General features: G+C 42.9%; 1 protein-coding gene across 1 annotated transcript in view; it reads left to right on the top strand.

Moving 5' to 3' along the window:
- Positions 1-20,903, top strand: part of COL22A1 (collagen type XXII alpha 1 chain) — a 244,803-nt gene that overhangs the window by 179,311 nt on the left and 44,589 nt on the right. The window contains exons 30-39 of the mRNA XM_063327586.1: positions 3,103-3,165; positions 4,356-4,409; positions 5,446-5,487; positions 7,919-7,951; positions 11,299-11,352; positions 11,870-11,923; positions 15,622-15,675; positions 17,716-17,769; positions 19,356-19,409; positions 20,391-20,495. Of these exons, the coding sequence (XP_063183656.1) occupies positions 3,103-3,165; positions 4,356-4,409; positions 5,446-5,487; positions 7,919-7,951; positions 11,299-11,352; positions 11,870-11,923; positions 15,622-15,675; positions 17,716-17,769; positions 19,356-19,409; positions 20,391-20,495 (567 nt within the window). The remainder of the gene's footprint in view (positions 1-3,102; positions 3,166-4,355; positions 4,410-5,445; positions 5,488-7,918; positions 7,952-11,298; positions 11,353-11,869; positions 11,924-15,621; positions 15,676-17,715; positions 17,770-19,355; positions 19,410-20,390; positions 20,496-20,903) is intronic.

The following is a 20,903-nucleotide window of genomic DNA, read 5'->3' as shown; positions in this document are numbered from 1 at the left end:
CTCATGGCCTGGACAGGTGTACTCTTCGCTGGGTAAAAAACTGGCTGGATGGCCGTGCCCAGAGAGTGGTGGTAAATGGAGTTAAATCCAGTTGGTGTCCAGTCACAAGTGGTGTCCCCCAGGGTTCGGTGCTGGGGCCGGTTCTCTTTAATATCTTTATCAATGATCTGGATGAAGGGATTGAATGCACCCTCAGTAAGTTCGCAGATGACACTAAACTGGGCGGGCGTGTTGATCTGCTTGAGGGTAGGTTGGCTCTGCAGAGGGATCTGGACAGGCTGGACCGATGGGCTGTGACCAATGGTATGAGGTTCAACAAGGCCAAGTGCCGGGTCCTGCACTTGGGTCACAACAACCCCATGCAGCGCTACAGGATTGGGGCAGAATGGCTTGAAAGCAGCTCGACAGAAAAGGACTTGGGAGTGTTGGTTGACAGCCGGCTGAATATGAGCCAGCAGTGTGCCCAGGTGGCCAAGAAGGCCAACAGCATCCTAGCCTGTATCAGGAATAGTGTGGTGAGCCGGACTAGGGAAGTGATCATCCCCCTGTACTCGGCACTGGTGAGGCCCCACCTCGAGTACTGCGTTCAGTTTTGGGCCCCTCGCTACAAGAGGGACATTGTGGTGTTGGAGCGTGTCCAGAGAAGGGCTACAAAGCTGGTGAGGACAAACCTTATGAAGAACGACTGAGGGAGCTGGGGTTGTTTAGCCTGGAAAAGAGGAGGCTGAGGGGAGACCTTATCACCCTCTACAACTACCTGAAAGAAGGTTGTAGAGAGATGGGGGCTGACCTCTTCTCCCTGGTGACAAGTGATAGGACGAGGGGAAACGGGTTCAAGTTACGTCAGGGGAGGTTTAGATTAGATATTAGGAGACATTTTTTCACTGAAAGGGTTATTAAACATTGGAATAGGCTGCCCAGGGAGGTGGTGGATTCACCATCTCTGGAGGTGTTTAAAAAAAGGGTAGATGGGGCACTGAGGGACATGGTTTAGAAGTGGCTCTTGTCAGGGTAGGCTAAAGGTTGGACTCGATGATCTTAAAGGTCCCTTCCAACCTCAACAATTCTATGATTCTATGATTGTATGATTCTATCCCCTGAATTTGACAGGAAACAGCTAATAACAGGTGTGTGAATGTAGTTTCTTCAGTCAGTTGTACACCATTCTTCAGAGACCCTTCTTCTACGATGCATTTCTGTAGTTTGTTAATGAGAACGTCATGTTGGCCTGTGCCAGATATCTTACTAATGTCAAGATACATCATAAAAATGCATACTTCTTGTCTGTTTGTTATTGTGTCAAGGGAGGGAACCAGATGAGTTTGAAATGATTAGTTTTAAACAGATCCACATTGTCTGTTTTGTTTTATTTTTCTGTCCTTGAGCTCATATAAACTCATTGACGTTTTGCTTCAGTACCTTTCCAGAGGCCAAGTTACACCACATTTTTTTATTTTTCCTCCAAACTCTCCTTTTTTTTTTTTCTTTTTTAACATTAGGCCCTCTGTTTGTCCTCATGATCTCTGGGATCTCATCTTCAGCCAGGATTCCACAGTGGCTCTCATAAAGTACGACTTCCTCTGTCACCAAATGTCTCTTTCTTTAGAATTCTCCAAACATCACCTTGATGTTCCTAGTCATACTCAAGTCACCACAGCATCTTGTTCCTCACCTGATTTTTTCTGCAGAATCATTGCACCTATTTCATGATAATGTTTTGAGTCTTCCCATACTTAAGAGACATTCTCTTTAGAGCGGGGTTCACCTTTTTTTCATAATTGTACAGCATTTAGTGCATTTGGGTCCTGTCCATGACTGAGATCCTTTGTGATACTGCACCACAAAGGCAGATAGCAGAATAATTATAAATAGGAAACAACATGGTTATTTTCAGGTGACAAACTGGGTCAAATGGGAGCTAAATTTGAGAATGCTTGATATATTTAGAACAAACCACATGACAGAGAGTTCATAATTACTCCAACAGCAAGCGTTATAAAGCAGAAACTCAAAGGTAAGATTCAAACAGAAAGAAATCCAAATATACAATAGTGCATCCAGGAAATTCTAGATCTTTTTGTCAGATAACATCTGTACTGTTCGCATTAATACAGTGAAGTTTTTGCATTTCTGGACCATGCCAGGTTATTAAAAATGAAAATAAAAGGTAGATTTAAATTTTTTAGCTGCTTTGATTTGCTTGCTTGGTCCTGCTACAGAGCAGCATGAAGAAAACATGTCCTAAATTCCATAGTGTCAGTCAACAGTGTAAAGGTAAAAAAAGAGAAGTCTTAGCTGCTGTTCTAAGTAATGATTTTCCAAGAATAAGAAATTATTTGGTAATCAAACTAACCCCTTTCTCTCTCAACAAACTACATCTATAAGTGCCATGAAAAAAACGGGGCAGGTTCTGGCCTACAGCATAGACCATAGGTATCATGGTGTGAGTAGGTATTGAGAAGAAACCGTCTGCAGTCATTATGAGTTCTGAACAATTCCTAGTCTAGTGTCAGACATGCAGAGACAGACAGCTAAATCAGGGTTTCATCTTCCGCAGCCTAAGGGCCCTGTGGCTAGATTAGTCTACTCTGAGGACCAGACTTGATGCATATTTAACTAACTGACATGACTGAGAGAAGAATTTGGCCCACCATTCTGCCTTTTCATTCTTAATTATATATGCTTATAAATACTTAAAGGGTGGGTGTCAGGAGGATGGGAACAGGCTCTTTTCAGTGGTGCCCGACAACATGATAAGGGGCAACGGGCACAAACTTGAACACAGGAAGTTCCACCTAAACATGAAGAGGAACTTCTTTCCTTTGAGGGTGGCAGAGCCCTGGCACAGGCTGCCCAGAGAGGTGGTGGAGTCTCCGTCTCTGGAGACATTCCAAACCCTCCTGGACGCGTTCCTGTGCAACCTGCTCTGGGTGACCCTGCTCTGGCAGGGGGGTTGGACTAGATGATCTCCAGAGGTCCCTTCCAACCCCTACCATTTTGTGATTCTGTGATTCTGTGAGAGTAATGGGATTTATTAATAGAAGCCAATAGAAGCTTGATGCCTCTTCCTGGATTTCACACACTTCTTTGTCTTGCCTTCAGGGTGAAGCAGGTCTTCCTGGTCCTCAGGGTTTACCTGGACTGAGAGGAGACAAAGGAGACCGGGTAAGTGACTATGAGCCACAGCTTGATTTTCTTTGGCCATTTGGTGCCAGGAGGACTTATCTCGACTGTCCCTAGGTGGTGTTCTATCTTGGTGTGATTGCTGTGGTGAGCAGCTGACTGGCATCCAGCAAAGTCACCAAGTACCTCTTCCAAAAAAGTTCTTTACTGCCTGGTGACTGTTCCTAATTGCAGCAGAGGTGCTAATGAACAATGTCTATCCTAAATGCAGAAGGTTATGACTCGTGAGGCAGTAGAAGAGGTACAGTGGTGTTTGGCCCTTACTTTCAGAAATACTGATCTAAGAACATTTAAAAAAACAAATAACAGCAAAAAAATCACAAATTGCCCTCGTCTCTGAGCCCTGGAGAAGTCTCCCCAACGGTTGGATCATTTTCTGATGGCCTAACTTCCATCCGAGCCCTGGTGTCTACTGCTTTCCCTGTCTAGCTCCACACTTCCAGACACATTTACATACCGGGAAATAGTTGAATCAGGGGCCTGACAGTAAATTTGGCCATGTAAATGAGACCTGCACTCCTGATAACTCACGGCATGCTTGAATGTGAGCAAGAAGGACCTAAAATCAACTGAGGTCTTACTGTTTAGTTTGCTAGATTATATGTATTGTAGATCATAGGATATAGAATATATTCTCTCTATATAAAAATTCAAAGAAATATAGGTCAGATAGCTCCTATTTGAATGCAGGACAAATAGATTTTGTATATGCACTTTGAGGAGTATTCACATCATCCTTGTTAATCATCTCCCATTCAGATGATCAGGTTACCTGGGCAAAATAGACAGGTGAATGGATGATTCTGAAATGTTTAACATAAACAAAACTGGTAGTATGAATGTCCACTTTGGTTCTTAACTCCTGTTCTGGTGCCTTTCTTGTCCAACTAGGAAAAAATCTGGGTTTTATAACTGCATCAGGCAGTAGGATCTTCTACATGAAAATTGATTTAGGATTGGTGCTTTCCTTTCCACGAACTTAATTGCTATTTGTTGGCTTTTGAAAATAGTATGGATTTTATGAAGCCATCTCCAAAATGTTACGTTTTTAATTGCTTGCACTACATCTTGGAGGACAGGTAAGATCAACTGAAAGTGTAAAATATTCTAGTGGGACTGATGCAATCAAGTCAAAACATGCATATTTCCTGCTTTCTTTTCCCTGCTTTTAGGGAGAAAAAGGAAAGGATGGTCTCCCAGGATTGAAAGGTGAAAGAGGAGAAAAGGTGAGTAGTGAAATGAGTAAGCTCCTCCTTAGACAAGAGGGGAAAAGGGGCAAGGGCATAGAGACAAGTGATAGATGAGAATATCTGAGGAAGATCAAAAGCATTAGAAATCTGTTAGATGAGCCCTACCAAGAAGCAGCAGAGAAAGCTGCGTGTGGGACAGAGACAACCATTTATTGAGTAATGCAAGAAATAGTAAGCAGTTGATGAAATTTAAGGACAGTTTCTTTAATTCAAAGAAATTTTTCTTTGTGTTAAAATTGATAGAAATTAGCCTGGAATTAAATTCTAAAGAACTTTTGTGTGCCTGCCTGTGATGTGCTAGAACAATAATTTAAGCAATGGTCTGGGCTTCTGCCATCACATTACTATTAATTTTAGTGAAAATGAGAGAACTAGACAAAAGTGATGTCCACCAAAATTTACATTCAACCACTGTGAACATGAAGATGAAGGCCTGACCTTGCAGATGCCAACGGTTGTGTAGTGAAAAATTTGCCCTCATTATAGTGGCAATAGCCATCAGGAAGTGAGATACATCAGCCCTCAGTTTACCGGTGACTTTCACCATCTATGGAGGGCTAGAACTGAATTTAGAAATGTACATTTTTGATGAAAAACAGAGTATATTTTTCCATCCACAGAAGTTCAGCTAAAACACAATTTTCAAGCAAGAATTTTGATCAACTTTAACTTAAAATGCAAATTAAATTCCATATCACTCCTCCACTGGATGGGGTAACATTAACTGACCTGTGAAGTCAGCTCAATGATAAAGTCACCAAGTGATAAAGACAGCAAAGTAAGAATCCTGTATACAACAAAGCAAGGACAGCAGAAATTCTGGCCAGAGCAATGGGGTAAATTCCACCCATCAGAGAAGTTCTGTGGGCTTTTCAGTGTCACTGAGCCAACAGGTTGTCATGGGGTTACATCTCGTCTGGTAACGTTGCATCTCCTAGCTGATAATGCTGAGATTTTTTTGGGCACCTTTTTATATTTTTATCTTTTTGGTTATATTTTTCTCCCTCTCTAGGGTGACATGGGTTCCCCTGGACCACCAGGCTTGCCTGGAACAGTAAGTAAGATTGTGTTCTGTGCTGTAACAAATATTCAAGGCATCATCACACTTTGTCCACACAAGTTCCTTGGAAACAAAGCTTTTCAAGATCCCTGCTTCTCTGCAGAAACTTTAGGACCCATTTACTCTGAGATTATCTCCCTTTGCTTCAGAGAAGCAGTATCAAGCTGTATTTGGTCCTTTTATTTTGTGGGGAGGTGGTATCCCTCTGCCTCTTTTCAAATGACATTTCTATATGCCCTTGCCTCGTGGTAGCACTTAAATTGAATTTGTGATTTGTTTAGCAGCTGCGAGAGCTATCTGAAGAAGGTCATGGCTGAAAATGGGGAGTGTGTTCATACAGATTGTCCAGGGAGAGCTAGATTTTTCCCACTGGGATCTCAGGATAAGACTGACTCACTCTCAACAGATACTAATGAACAACAGCTTGTCTTCTTGGGGAACAATTCACCTTCTTCCAGGAAGAGCAGAGGGTTCCACTTCTCATTGACATGAACTTATGGGTTGGAGCACTCAGGTTCAGTGATGCTGTATCCTCCCAGAGCCTCCATCGCATTCGGTGCCATGCTGTGCTGTAAGTCCAGGAAGACCCTCTCATCCCATAGGTTGTTCTGGGTTCAGCACTGGGTCCATCACTGTTGTGGTTTGACCCCAGCAAGTTATTAGGACCGCTCAGCTGCTTGCTCACTCCACCCCAGCACCAGTAGGGTAGGGATAAGAGAGAGAAAAGGATGGGGAAGAAAAGCTTGTAGGTTGAGATAAAGACAGTTTCATAGAACAGTAATGGGAGAGGAAAATAATAATAATAATAATAATAGTAATAATGGTAAAAGAATATGCAAAATGAAGTGATACAACACAAGTTGCTCTCACCACCTGGTAATCAGTTGCCGAGACCATCCTGAGCAGCAATTGTGGGTTACTGCCCCTCTGCCAACCCCCATTTATACACTGAGCATGACATCTATGGTATGGAATGTTCCTTTGGCCAGCTTGTCCTGTCTATGCTTCCTCTCAGTTTCTATGGGAAGCTGAAAAAGTCCTTGACTAACGTAAACATTGCGTAGCAACAACTAAAACAATATGTGTTATCAACCTTATTTTCATACTAAATCCAAAACACAGCAGCCACTAGGAAGAAAATTAACTCTAACTCAGCTGAAACCAGGAGAAACACACAAACCAGTCACACCTGATTGCATGTACCCTATCTGCTAATAGAAAAAAAAAAAGACCAAGAAAACATCAATTTATTGTTTTAAAAACGAAACTGAAAAAATTCATTTTGGGAGCATGAGTATAATTACAACGAAGTCCACTGGTGATTAAACCAGTGTCCACCAAATGTAAATACATAAACCCCGGAGTTCCCTCCAGCAAAATCTGAGTAAGCAGCTTGGAGTAAGCACTAGGAACGGGCTTGTCATTGCAACAGGCATGCTGATCCCAGTCACAGATCCTCCAAAAAATGGCAGATACCCACTTGTCAGCTTTGTTCAGCACATCTGGTTACAGCCGCCACATTCACCAATTAGGGAGAGAATTTGAATCAAGGTCTGTTGGTGAAAGTCAGGTGCCTAAAGACCTTCATGCAGCCATAGAGGAGGTGTTATAATTTATTCCCTGACACTAGTTGGGCCTCTTTAGTCTGTGCCGAAGGGTGCTTCATGGTATAGTATAGGTAGGCTCCATGTGTATCATGCAAGAATGACTCAGTCACAACACCAAGGATAAAAAAAGTAAAGGCGAAGAAGGCAGCATACGAATACAGTACAACATGGCTAAATACAGAGAAGATATGCCTGACTGCTCAAGCGTCCTGTGTTCACAGGGAGAAATAACTTCTATTTCAGCTGTAAAAGTAGGTGACGATTTCAACATATCCTCATTTCATCAAGGACTAAATTTTTCTTCCTAATTTTATCAGTTTTGATAAAAGATACTGCCTCTCTACAAAAAGCTATCTGGTTTTTTGTGGCTAGTCCCTCAGGATGACTACGTAATCCCTAAGACAACATGTTGAGATGTGTATGTCTTGTACATGGTACAAAGCAGAGAGAGAACACACCAAGCTCAGCCATGGAGTCAGGAAATTTAATAATACTGCAGATGTCTCCAAGTGGAAAAGTCAGCTGGAGATTGCTAACAGTAAAGTTGCTAACAAGGTTAAAGATCGTTTATTTTTTTCATAGCAGTGGGACATACAGGATGTTTTTGGGTTTACGTTCATGTTTCAAATACTCTAGGAAATGTCTGATATTTGTGGGCTTTTTTCCAAACAGCCAGATGTTACAATGAGTTGCTCGTTTATAAACCTACTGATGGATATATGGGAGGTGTAATTCGTAATGACAAGGGGAATACATAAGTTATCGCATTTCAAGGAAAATAGGCAATGCTTCTTTTAACAGCCCGGTTTCTCTTCCAGACATCATTCTTCACCCCACACCCTAGGATTCCTGTAAGTAACATCCCTAATAAGCACGGCCTCTGGCTTACTGTCTTTTATATCTGATAGTCACACAGCACCTTAGTATTTTCCATGTTCTTTAAATGCTTCAGTAAAGAGCTAAGCTTGAGTCTGCTTCTGCGCAACTTCACCATTGATAGCAGCAATTATGAGGAGCCCACAGCTGTCCTGGTCACAACAGCATCCAAGCCAGCTGTGGCCAGGACACAGCTGTATGCTGTCCCAGTCTCTTAAATGAAGTTTAAAATGAAGTTTTATTTCCCACTTGCAGCGCATAGTAGGCAATATCTGGCATTATATAGGATCATACCATTGGTATATGAATAAACACGTTAAAGATCAGGAGGCTTTACGGCACGTGTTAATGGCAGAGTTAAGCTGTAAGACTGCCGTTAGACAAGAAAGTGCATATACCAGGTTCTACAGAGGCTGAGGAAGGAAATAGGAATGTGAGGTAGTACTGGAAATAGGGACAAGATTTCTTTGGTTCACTTTTCCCTTTGGCTCATAGTTTGCTAACATACATACTAAGGAAAATTGCAGACATGACATCTTAAGTGGTCTTTGTAGCACTACAGTCACAGGACTTATCTCTTTTTCTTTGAGCGCGCTACTTGTGTAAATGAGCTGCAAGACAGTGAAGAATAAAAGGCTTGAAGTGCGTCAGCAGGTCAGGTCTCTGGGATTTTTGCACATGCAGGATGAATGTGATGATGCACAGGCCTGCACATAGTGTTGCAAGCTTTGGCAGGAGAAGGGGAGGTAAGGATAGTTACCTTTGGTTTACAGCGCTGCAAATTAAGGTGTCAGAAGGTGGCAATATGCCTTAGGAGAGTGTTATATGTTATGTTATTGAGGCTGCAGGACCAGTAGGGTGCAGAAAGATGTCGTGCACTCTCTGAAACTCCGTACTTGCCTCTGGTTTCCATTGAGTGTGTGGTGTACAACGACAGGGAGCAGCTCACGCAGGCAGAGACAGGAAACACAGCCTGGAGAGAAGGCAGCAGCACCATTACTGTGTTTACTTATTATTAGTTAAAATCAATTTCAGTTAAACCACACCTTGCTAATTGTCAAATATGGAAAATCTCTGACCGAGTGAGTCTGAGCTCCCATTTGCCCACCACCACAGCTCCGTTGTGTGCTTGGGTGCTCTGCAGAAACTTGCTGATGCAGCAGGACAGTAGAGGTGGGGTTGGTTTCTTCCATGGGGTGAAGGGAACTTTTTCATGTTTGCTTAGGCTAGTCAGTTAAAACCATTAAATACTTCTTGGAGACGGGGTGTGTGAGAACCACAGCGGTGGCCAGGTACAGTGGCTGGAAAGAGGCAAAAGCAGTAGAGCAGGAAATGGCTCATCACTTGGCCTTCTCTCTCCCACCACAGCTGAGCCCCCGCTGCGTTTGCTCTCCTTTAAGTGGCAGACAAATGACAAACCTGTTAATTGAGACTACAGGAGGACACTGCCGAGAGCAGGTCAAGGAAGCTGTAAGCACTGATCTGGCTCAGGTTGGCAGCAGCTGTTGGCTGTCGCCGCATCATTCCTGTTTATTGAGCTGTAGGGGAGAAGTGGGTGGCAGTGGATTAAGTCCAGCTGCTGGGGGCAGAGGTCTCCACAACGTGCAGCACTAGCAGACAGTGTTAACAGCTTCAGCAGATACCCTTGGGTTCGACAAATGTGAAAGGACTCTCAAGAGGGTTTGCTGGATAGGTTGCGTTAAGAGATGCTGCTTCTACCTATATTTGTGGCTGTGCAAGGACATTAGACTATAATTTTGCCGATTTTGCATTAAGATGCAAATTAAGTATCAAGGAAAAGGTGGGAGAAAGGAGAATATTAAAAAAAACCTTCCTCCCTTTACCTGTTAAGTTACTTCTTCCCTTTGCAGTCTTGTTTTGCCTGGTTAAATGTGCCCTTATTCCCATATACTACAAATGTATTGCCATATGTCTGTGCTTTGTTACTCTGCTCTCTCAAAAGGGTTTCAGAACTTGAAAAGTTATAACGCAAAATAACTTAGAGGCACAACCATCCATTTTTTTTGCATAGGACCCTTTGCTTGAACTACTTTAGGCGGTCCCGTTATTTTTCCGAAGGCCGCTAGATGGCATAAGGGACTGCTCGATTAAAAGTTGATCTAAAGGGGCGCTACTTGCAGAGTGAAATTCCTCCTGTTATTTATCACAGATTATAATATTTATTCATAATGTATAATAAGTACAGATATAAGTAATATTTATGCAGTTACACTTATTTTGCCTGTTAAAGAATCATTTGCAAATGGACTTTGAATTCCCAGGTGTTGCAGAAATGATTGGCAAATAGCTGATGTGAATAAAATTCAAGCTGATTTGTCTTGGGCTCTGCGTTTTGACTGATCGCTATTCCTCGTGTGTGCATAGCTTAAATCACTTAAATCACTCTTCCTTGGTTGCATAATTGAAACACCTTGTATGATAAATAATGAATAAGTAATGATTGCTGTTGCCTGAATACATATGTTCATATACACAAATGTGAGTATTCATGTAATGCCTGGTTTGTTCCAGACATTTCCATAATTGTGTGCTGTTCCTTTTTGATTTATAAAGAGCAGAAATATGGATTTATTGATTATTGTTCTAGAGATCAGAACAAAACTGGTGAACTTCTGTCTGAAAGCATCTGCAATTTACTGTAAGGAGGAAGAACAGGAATAAATTAATGCTATTAGTCAATTATGGTGGTGCATGAAATAAATGAAATAAATGTGGTGACATTGCAGGAGGGAGCGGAAGTTGCATGGATGTATGGAGATGGTAACAGAACTAGCGATCAGGAAAAGCTGTGCAGTACACATCTCTGGAAGTGGTCAAGATGAGACCCTGAACACCCCGCTCTTATAGGCGGAATAGAAAATGGTCTGTACGTGGGATAATTTCCCTAATTGTAGGATGACATCAGATCTGTGGTCCTGCAGAGAGGCAGTGCAGTGGCACTGGTGCTTTTGCTCCTTGTCGTATCATCTGGCCTTTTAATACATTGGAGCTGAATTGGTCAAATTTAGGAGCAGTAGATTCTTTAACTACTATTGTCTATGAGGGAAATTTTTTCTCTTTTTAAATTAAACAGTTTTGCAATTATTTTCATAACAGTCCAAGAAGTCTAGACAAAGATCTCCAAATCTTAGTGTGTGATATCATCATTTTGAGTTATTGACCTCAAACTCCTTTGAGGAAGGTACTCTGTATTAGTCATTGATATCTGATTGAAACAGCCCTCTTACAAAACAGAACTAGTGTGATATACAGCCATGGAAATAGCTTTTATTTCTCTCTTTGTCTTATTGTTTTATATCAGGGTGAACCTGGACCAAAAGGAGAGAAAGGAGATAAAGGAATAAGTGGAGAACCTGTAAGCACACCCAAGTGTTTCTTCAGTCGGCTTTGAACTTCAGCAGGAGGAGGACATGAGAGCTGCATGTTTTGGAGGGAGTGGGGGGACATGCACTTTCCATAGTTGAGATGCTTCTCTCACCAGAAGTAGCCACAGTGGTGCTTGGCTTTGTACTGACTGTAGAGGAAGCTACATGACTATATGAATTTAAGCCCCTAATTTATAGCTCTGGGCCTTAGTGGCTGCAAAGAGGAATGTGGGGTTTGCTAGACAGAGTTTGGCTGACAGTAAAGTTGCACAGGTTTATCAAGGGCTTTTGAAGTGATGTGGCCTAGATAAATTGTGCATTTGGCTACTCCATTTGTATTCCGGGCTGCTTTTGTTCTGGATGGAGCCCCCAGGAGAGACAGACTCCTGTGCAGTCACAGAATCTGTAAAAACCACCCTTTCCTCTCTCAGTGGGAGGAAGGAGAAATATCTCCTTCCTCTCAGGAGAAGATCTTCAGCTCCTTCACCTCTCCCTCTGCTTTTGCAGGGATTACCTGGGATCCCAGGTGGACAAGGTGTCCCAGGACCTGCAGGAGTACAGGTAAGAGGGCCAGCATTGGAGAAAATCTTTGACATGACCAGAGAGAGGTGCCTTCAAGGTCTGTATCACTGGGAATAATTCTTCCCCTATACACCAATAGTTCATTTTTCCTTCCTTCTAGTTGTAAATTCAGGGACTTCTGCAGAGGTAAGTACTTATGCTGGACATCAGGACAACATGAGGAAAATCAAAGCAGAAACACAGCATCTCTGTAGCATGATTAGTATTGTGTGAGAGACCCCTTCCAACTTCAGGATCCTTCAAGCGGGCATCTTGTATTGATGCCAGTGAACCACAGGTCTCTCAGATAACTTATTATGTAGTTGCCATTACCGAAACTTGGTGGGATGAATCTCAGGACTGGAGTATGGCTATTGATAGCTACAGGCTGTTCAGAAGGCATAGGCAAGGAAGGAGGGATGGAGGGGCTGCTCTCTACATCAAAACATGAATAGATTGTGAACAGCTGTCTCTGAAGAATAGCCATGAGCAGGTTGAAAGCTTACGAGTAAGAATTAGAGACCAAGGCAACAAAGGGAACCTTGTCGTTGGTGTCTACTACAGGCTGCCCAATCAAGGGGAACCTATTGACAAAGCCTTACTCCACCTACATAAGGCATTGCACTCGCAGATCAGGTGAATAATAAAGTCAGGACCCTGAATTTTAGGAAAGCAAACTTCTAGCTCTTCAAGGAGTTAGTCAATAGGACCCCCCAGAAAACTTCCCTCAGGGACAAGGGAGCAGAACAGAGCTGGCAGATCTTTAAGGATGCTTTCCACAGAGTGCAAGAGCTCTCCACACCCAGGTGTAAGAAATCAGGAAAAGAAGGCAAGAGACAGGCACAGCTGAGCCAAGACCTGCTGATCAAACTACAGGGCAAGAAGGAAACGCACAGGCAGTAGAAGCAGGAACAAGTATCCTGGGAAGAGTATAGGGATACTGCCTAGTTGTTTAGGGATAGGGACAGGAAGGACAAGCTGCTGATGGAGCTAAACTTGGCAAAGGATGCAAAGAATACTACGTAGGTCTTCTACAGGTATGTCAGCCAGAAAAGGAAGGTCAAAGAAAGTGTACCCTCCCTTGGTGAACATAATTGGCAAACTGGTAACAATGGACAAGGAGAAGGCTGAGGTACTCATCAGTTTTTTTGCCTTGGTCTTCACTGGCAACCTCTCTCCCCACACCTCTCAAGTGGAAGGACTGCAAGAGAAGTAGCGGAGGAGCAAAGTCTCTCCCACTGTAAGAGAAGATCAGGTTGTGACCACCTGGGGAACCTGAACATACAGAATTCTATGGGACTGACAAGATGCACCCCAGAGTCCTGAGGGAATTGTCTGATGCAGTTGCCAAGCCACTCTCCATGATATTTGAAAAGTCATGGCAGTCAGATGAAGACATGGTGACTGCAAAAAGGGAAACATTGCGCCCATTTTTTAAAAGCGTAGAAAGGAAGACCCTGGGAACTACCAACCTGTCAGCCTCACCTCTGTGCCTGGGAAGATGATGGAACAGATTGCCCCTAGAAGCTATGCTAAGACATGTGGAAGACACCGAGGTGATTCGAGAGAGCCAGCATGGCTTCACCAGGAGCAAGTCCTGCCTGACCAACCTAGTGTCCTTCTATGATGGAGTGACTACATCAGTGGACAAGGGAAGAACTAGAAATGTCATCTAACTGGACTTCTGTAAGGCTTTTGACAAGGTCCCCCCAACATCCTTCTTTCTAAACTAGAGAGATCTAGATTTGATGGTTGGACTGTTTGGTGGATAAGAAATGGATTTGATGGTCACATCCAGAGGGTTGTGGTCAACGGCTCAATGTCCAGGTGGAGATTGGTGATGAGTGGTGTCTCTCAGGGGTCTGTATTAGGACCAGGACTATTTAATACCTTCACCAGTGACCTAGACAGTGGGATAAAATGCACCCTCAGCAAGTTTGCAGATGACACCAAGCTGAGTGGTGCAGCTGACACACCCAAGGGATGGAATGCCATCCAGAGGTACCTTGGACAGGCTCGAGAAGTGGGCCTGTGTGAATCTCATGAGGATCAACAAGGCCAAGTGCAAGGTCCTGCATCTGGGTCAAGGCAACCCCCAGTATCAATACAAGCTGAGGGATGAAGGGAATTGAGAGCAGCCCTGCCGATAAGGATTTGAGGGTACTGGAGGATGAAAAGCTGGACATGAGCTGGCAATGTGCACTCGCAGCCCAGAAAACCAATTGTATCCTGGGCTGGAGCAAAAGAAGTGTGGCCAGCAGGTCAAGGGAGGTGATTCTGCCCCTCTACTCTGCTCTCATGAGACCCCACCTGGAGTACCGTGTCCAGGTCTGTAGCCTTCAACACATGAAAGAAGTGGACCTGTTGGAGCAGGTCCAGAGGAGGGCCACAGAAAGGATCAGAGGACTGGTGCACCTCTCTTATGAGGACAGGCTGAGGGAGCTGGGGTTGTTCAGCCTGGGTAAGAGAAGGCTCCAGGGAGACCTTATTGTGGCCTTTCAGTACTTAAAGGGGGTTTATAAGAAAGAGGGGGAAAGCTTTTTACCAGGGCCTGTTGTGATAGGACAAAGGCTAATGGTTTAAACTAAAGGAGGGAAGATTTAGAGTAGATATAAGGAAGGAATTCTTTACTGTGAGGGTGGTGAGACGCTGGCCCAGGTCGCCCAGAGAGGTGGTAGATGCCCCATCCCTGGAAACATTCGAGGTCAGGTTGGATGGGGCTCTGAACGACCTCATCTAGTTGAAGATGTCCCTGCTCATTGCAGGGGGGGGTTGGACTAGGTGACCTTTAAAGATCCCTTCCAACCCAAACTATTCTCTGATTCTATGATTTTCAGGGCTGTTACGTATCAGATGTTACAGAGCATTCAGATTCAACCCCAGCCCAGTTCACCCTGAAAGCACTATGGCTCATGTGACGTTATTTTATAGTCTCAATTATCTTCTGAAAATTTTTGGCTCACACATTATTTCCAGTCATCACTTAGGTATGTTTTCATGTCAGCATGGGAGGGTGTTCACTCTGCCATCATTGGTGCTTTGCCCAAGCCATAGTGTCAGCTATTACTTGGGCATCACCAGCTTCAACAGGTTAACAGCAGGTATTTAACAGGTTAACAGGTATTACTGTTAAAAAAAAAAAAAAAAAGAAACAGTAATACCATGAAACTTGTAACTAAAAGCTGCTAAATGGGGGACTGTTCAGTGAGTAGATGCTGTCCTCTCAAAATCTTTAAGAAAGGGCTATGTGATATGTAGGGACAAATCCTCTGGACTGTGATCTATTTTGATCATTTCTAAATGGCTGTTGTTTGCACTTGAGAACTGCAGGGAAAACTTCCTCCGTGCAGGGAGAGCATCAGAGTTGATTGGGAAACGAAGTAGCTGGTAGGCCCGAGGACAGGAAGGAGTTTCACCCAGATGAATGCCTGCAAGTTTCAGCATCCTGTGCTGAGAAACAGCCTCCGGGCTGATCAGTCATTAGTAATTCTTCTTATGTCTCAGGGTTTTATTTTTATATTTAATTTTCTCGCTGCACAGAGAACTGGGAGCAATCTCCTCCGCCGTTAAACTCCTCTGTGGATTGATTAATGAAAAACCATTGCCTAGTGCACGTTCAGGCATCTTGAAGTCTTTTTGTCTGGCAGGCAGTCCCGTCCTATCTCTAATCAGCTGGTATCGTTCTTCTTTCCTCCCAGGGCACAAAGGGGCAGAAAGGAGCCCAAGGAGAAGCCGGAGCCCCTGGAGAGGCTGTGAGTAACTGCTTCCCTTGCAGTGTTTTTCCCTGACAGAAACACACCTGAAGGGACACCGAAGCCAATGCCCTGCAGATTGGCAGTCCCAGGCTGCCTGGGCACAGGGCGCATCCTAAGCTGCAGCTGGAAGAGTCGCTGCTTGTGGGCAAACAGGCACAGCTGCACCAAAGACATCAATGCCCCAATCAGCCCAGCTCTAAATTGTGCAGCTTTTGTTGGCTAAATCTGTCCCTCTCCGACAAAATGCCCTCTTTTCTGGGTGAGGTGCCGGCAGAGCTTGTTACTGCACTGCGCTATCAGCCAAGGCCAGGCAGCCAGCTGGTGCAGGGAGCTCACTTCTCATCAGCAGCCTGAATTAGTTTCTGATCACGGTTGGTTTTTAGGCTTTTTACTCAATTCTGCTTTCTGTAGTACAGGCTCGTCACCAGAGGAATCATCGCAATCCACTTTTTGAGGCATGTGTTGTAGGGAGGGCTGCTATTGTCCGGCTGCGTGCTAAAGAGCAGCAAAAGATTCGAGTCCCGTTTTATTATTGTGAGAGCATATAAGCCCTTTGCGGCGGGATAAAAGGCCACATACTTTCTTTGCAAGCAGAGGAGGAAGACTGAAGAACTATTTGAAATAACGATTGAAAGAGAGGATATTTGTGTCTGGGAGGGAATAGGAAATGCAAATAAAGCATCCTACGGCACTGAAATTTCTTCTTCCACCTTCGTGTTCCTGGTTTTCCTTTTCAGGGTTGTGCTTAGACGTTGTCTCTAGCAGTGCTTTGACTCTAAACTCTGAACTGCCTGTCCCCAGCTCTCTTTCACTCTTCGTTGAAGGACTCCTTAATCTTTTTGGGGAGAAAAAAAAAAAAGAGGCAAAAAGCATCCTACTTCCACCAAATCTGTCCATTGTTTTTATTTCGTTGTGGAACCTGGTGACTCGGAGGGTGTTAATGATATGGAAATGCAGGCTTATGCAGGCATCCTATTTTTTTGCCATCCTTTCACAGGCTGCCACTGCTCCAAATGTTTCTATTGGCTCGTTGACCAGTTACTGTAAATAACAAAGAAATCTTTTGGAAACCTTTAATTCTCTTTTAGTGAGCCGAAGGCAACAGGTAGACTTTCACTCTGTGAAGAGCTGTGTTGTGGAAGTTTTTCATCATCTTCCAAATGTTTGCATTGTCCTTCTGCAAGATATTACTGCACAGCCCTTACAGTAGAAGGGGTTTCTCTGTACCGCAAGTCAGACAGATTATTTCAGTCTGCTGATGCAGAAGGTTTTAGCTAGCCTGTCTGGTTCAGCCCTAAATGGATTAGGCATGCTAATAGAAATCCTTTTCCTTGCAAAGCTGTGATGACAGGTGAACCCTGGCCAATGCAGGGTGACGAGCAACTACACAGGTAGCAACTTCAACCTGATATGGTCAAGTCTAGAGGTAGATGTGTAAATATAGCCTGGTAACCCCAAAAATACATCTCTATGGGGACATAAATTCCAAAATATGTGTCCTCTCATGCCCCCCATGCATTTTTGGGGACACACGTGGGCTCTCGCACCCTAAAAAGCTTTCACTTGCAGACAGAAAAGATCTGCAATTCAGAACTATAACACTCTGAATGGTTTGAGCTGTTCACCCATTTAGTACAAATGATTGTTTTCAGGTTTTGTTCCCCAGGGTAGAGAACGGTAGAATTGTCAACAAAGCATATTTTGTTGACCTAGATTTTTATTTTAAAGATAAATCAACATACTTTCCTCTGTTCTTTTATGTTTCAGGTCCAGACTTTTCTTCCTGTATCTCATCTAGATTTAGGTTTTATTTTGATGGAGGGTAATTCCAAGTTCCCAAAGAGAGTCTTCATCCATTTTGTATTGTTCCATGCTTCTTTACACTAGAAAGTGTTTCACAAAAATGCTGGTTTTTGCTTTTGTGCTTGTACAACACCTTGTGTGACATGAACTCCAATCTCATTTCGAACATCTTGTTCCTGTGGTGGTGCAAGTTGTGAATTATATATGCATACACATTTCATTTTCTTAAAACAGGGTGTTACTGGACCAGCAGGGCCCCCAGGTCCAAGAGGCTTGCCTGGAAATGTGGTATGTATGCACCAGTGTATTTGTTTTCCCATCTGTGCCCTGATTTCTTTATTTAATATGTTTATTTTTCCCTTCCACAGGGTTTACTATCAGATTCAAAAGGCTGTGCTTCATTACACTTTTTTTTTATGGTTGAATTGAAAGATCTGGAGGCACCTGGGAATGGTGTATCCATGAAACATATTCTCATTTTCATTTGCAGCAAGAGGGAAGCATGGAGCTGCTTCATTCCTCACCCAATTGTCAAAAGGGATTTTTGCTGCCAGCTCTTCAAGTGAAAAATCTCAATGTTTATTGTCTCTCTGGTTTTGTTTCTTTTGCCTCATTTTCATCTCCTTTCCTTTTGAAAACATGACTTCTTGATATAAAAATTGCACGGTAAATTCCTATTTGTATTACGAAAACATGCAAGTATTTGATCCTACAACCAGAGCCTTGAAATCAGTATGGTGTCCTCCTTACCTCAGTAGATGTTCATCACCATTATTAAGTTTTGCATGATAGAGCTTTTCCTGTTTGTAAAAATATATTTGGACTAACTCTACTCCCTGCTCCACTAGTGTAATTTTCTTTCTAGTGTCTGGGGTTTCTCTAGGTTTATGGTGGAGTAAGTGAAAACAGCAGTTAGACTCCATGCTATAATGTATTCAGGCACAGTGGTTTAGCACAGAGGACTCTTTAAGGCAGAGTTTATTAACTGGGTGATCTAAGAAATCTTAAATTACCTTTCTACTAATTGTTAAGGTACATTTGATTTAATTGTATTAATGTAGTGATTTAATTTCAAACTGAAAGATGATATAAAAAATGAAGACCTTTTCAATTTCATATTCCTTTAAGCAAACTTATATATCAGTAATACCAATATCTTACCTATAAAAGCTTACATAGTTCAAATAATTTTTACTGGTGCAGAGAGGAAAACAATTATTGCATCCATCCTTTGAGGAGGTCAGTCCAATCTTACAGGTGCCAAGACATCCTTTCACACCATAAAATGGAGTACCACTCCATAATGTGTTTTGTTGAGTTAGGGAATTACAGTATTTAATTGGGAGCTCTAAATCATCTATATTTTGACAAGGAATCCTTTGAGATCTGCCAAGATGTGAAAAGGATTGAAAACTGAAATAGAAGGTAAAACGAACATAACTATGTTTTCCAATGTATAGCTTTGGAGAGCAGTAGCCATAAAAAGTTAATATTGTGAGACTTTTGGCTTCTCTGATACAGAGGTGATGATTTGGGGTTTGTTGGTAATGGATTGGGAACTGCTGAGGATTACACAGAATGAAAAAAAAAATAGTTATTGGTAGGAAGAGACTGCACAAATCTGGGATTAGCTCAGTTTCTGCTTTTGCTGTTCAGCTCTTTTTTTATATTAAAAAAAAATAACTCCTTTAAGCACTTGGTACACAGCTTTTCTGTGGTGTTCTCTGGATTACAGGTTGTCTGTACTTGGAAATGTAGAAGTGATACTAATCCTTGAGATAGACCGTACTGAACCCACAGTCTATCCATTTGCTTTAGGATCTGATACTACCTAAAATGACAGTTTTTAAGCTTTAAAGTTCTTTTCTCTCCAGGGTGTGCCTGGAGACCCTGGACTGCCGGGAAAGGAGGGAGCAAAGGGAGAAAAAGTGAGTTTCTTCTTTCATCAATTTGTTTCTTTTTTTTTCCAGGGCATTTTAATTAACCTGGGACAGGAGCAGTCTGAACTGGGAAATTATTTCATAGGTTTGTGGATGGTTAAGACCCATGGGCTCATTAGATCATCTTGTTTGACCTCCTCTGTTACACATGCTATAAGATTTTCACCCTGTTGCAGCTTTATAATTTACCTGATAAAACCACTGAGATACAACTGGGTACAGTGAAGTCACTGCTACACATTTATGCAATGATGATCTTCTGCTGTCCTCACTGCCTGACGAGAGTGGGCATTTGGTGTTTTAATTCCTTTCTGTTCACCACTGTAAATCCAAGGCTGGAAGAAAAACTGGCTTCATGGTTTAGAAACTGAGATTTCTGCTTTCCTGATAAGCTGTTGTGACTGGACCATTAGTTCAGTTTTCCAGTGCATCCTCACTTACCTTTTGCCTGCCTTGCCTGTTCTGTCCCATCTCATAGCTAGGCAGTGAGTCCTCTGAGGTCAGGGGTTTGTAATTTGCTCATACGTTGCACAGTGCCCAGCATGCTGCAGTCCTGGTCTTTGTTTGCTGGGATAGGAATGACTAATCAGAGACATGACCCCATATATGCATATATATGGAGTTTAAAAGGAGATGAATTGCAGCCCCTTCAGTCAAATCATCTTCCAGATTACTGAGATCTACCTCAGGGTCACCTACCTCAGGTCCTTGGTGTGGACCAAGGGCTCGCTCATACAGCTGGTTCTCAAAACATTTTCAAGTCCCTTTTTACTTTCTTTAAGGAAAATTACAAATGTCTTGAGGTAACTGAAGGAAAGGGCTTCCCATAAAAGAGCATTTCCTATATACCTTGAAAAATTCAGATGAGAAGGCTAGAAGAAACGCATGTCTTTCAGTTCCAATGAAAGATCTGAGACAGGAATGGTCTTTAGTATGCTACTAAGTGTTTTGCTGGATTGTCTTCTACAGGGTGATCCTGGAAAAGAAGGAAAAGTGGGTTTACCTGGGCCAGCTGGTGAGCCAGGGCCTGCTGGAGAGCCGGGTTTGCCTGGTAAGGGTAAAGATGGAGAAAAGGTAAGTACTGCTGGCAAGCTCTGCACTTGGGTAGTTCAATGTGAGATAGACGAGCATGACTTCTGCAGAGGAACAGTGGATTTTTGGTAGAGTTACACTGCATTGTTGCAAGTGCTTGCAGACAGAGCACAGTGCTGCGTCCAAAAAGGCAGAGAGGACTGAAGCTGTGTTTCTGAACATTAGACCGTTCAGTGTGCTACGGTGGCCATCAGAAATGGAGACCTCCAAAGGGAGTAACCGTTGTCCTTGTGACCAGTACAAAAATGATTAGCTTGATGGAAGTTCCCTAAAACCATTTAATTCTAAGCAAGTTAGCAGATTATTTTGTTTGGTTAAATGTTATAGAATTGTTAGAGTTGGAAGGAACCTTAAAGATCATCTAGTTCCAACCCCCCTGCCATGGGCAGG

This window comes from Chroicocephalus ridibundus, chromosome 2, assembly GCF_963924245.1.
Source record: "Chroicocephalus ridibundus chromosome 2, bChrRid1.1, whole genome shotgun sequence".
NCBI lineage: Eukaryota > Metazoa > Chordata > Aves > Charadriiformes > Laridae > Chroicocephalus > Chroicocephalus ridibundus.
This window is presented reverse-complemented; position numbering and strand designations above follow the sequence as displayed.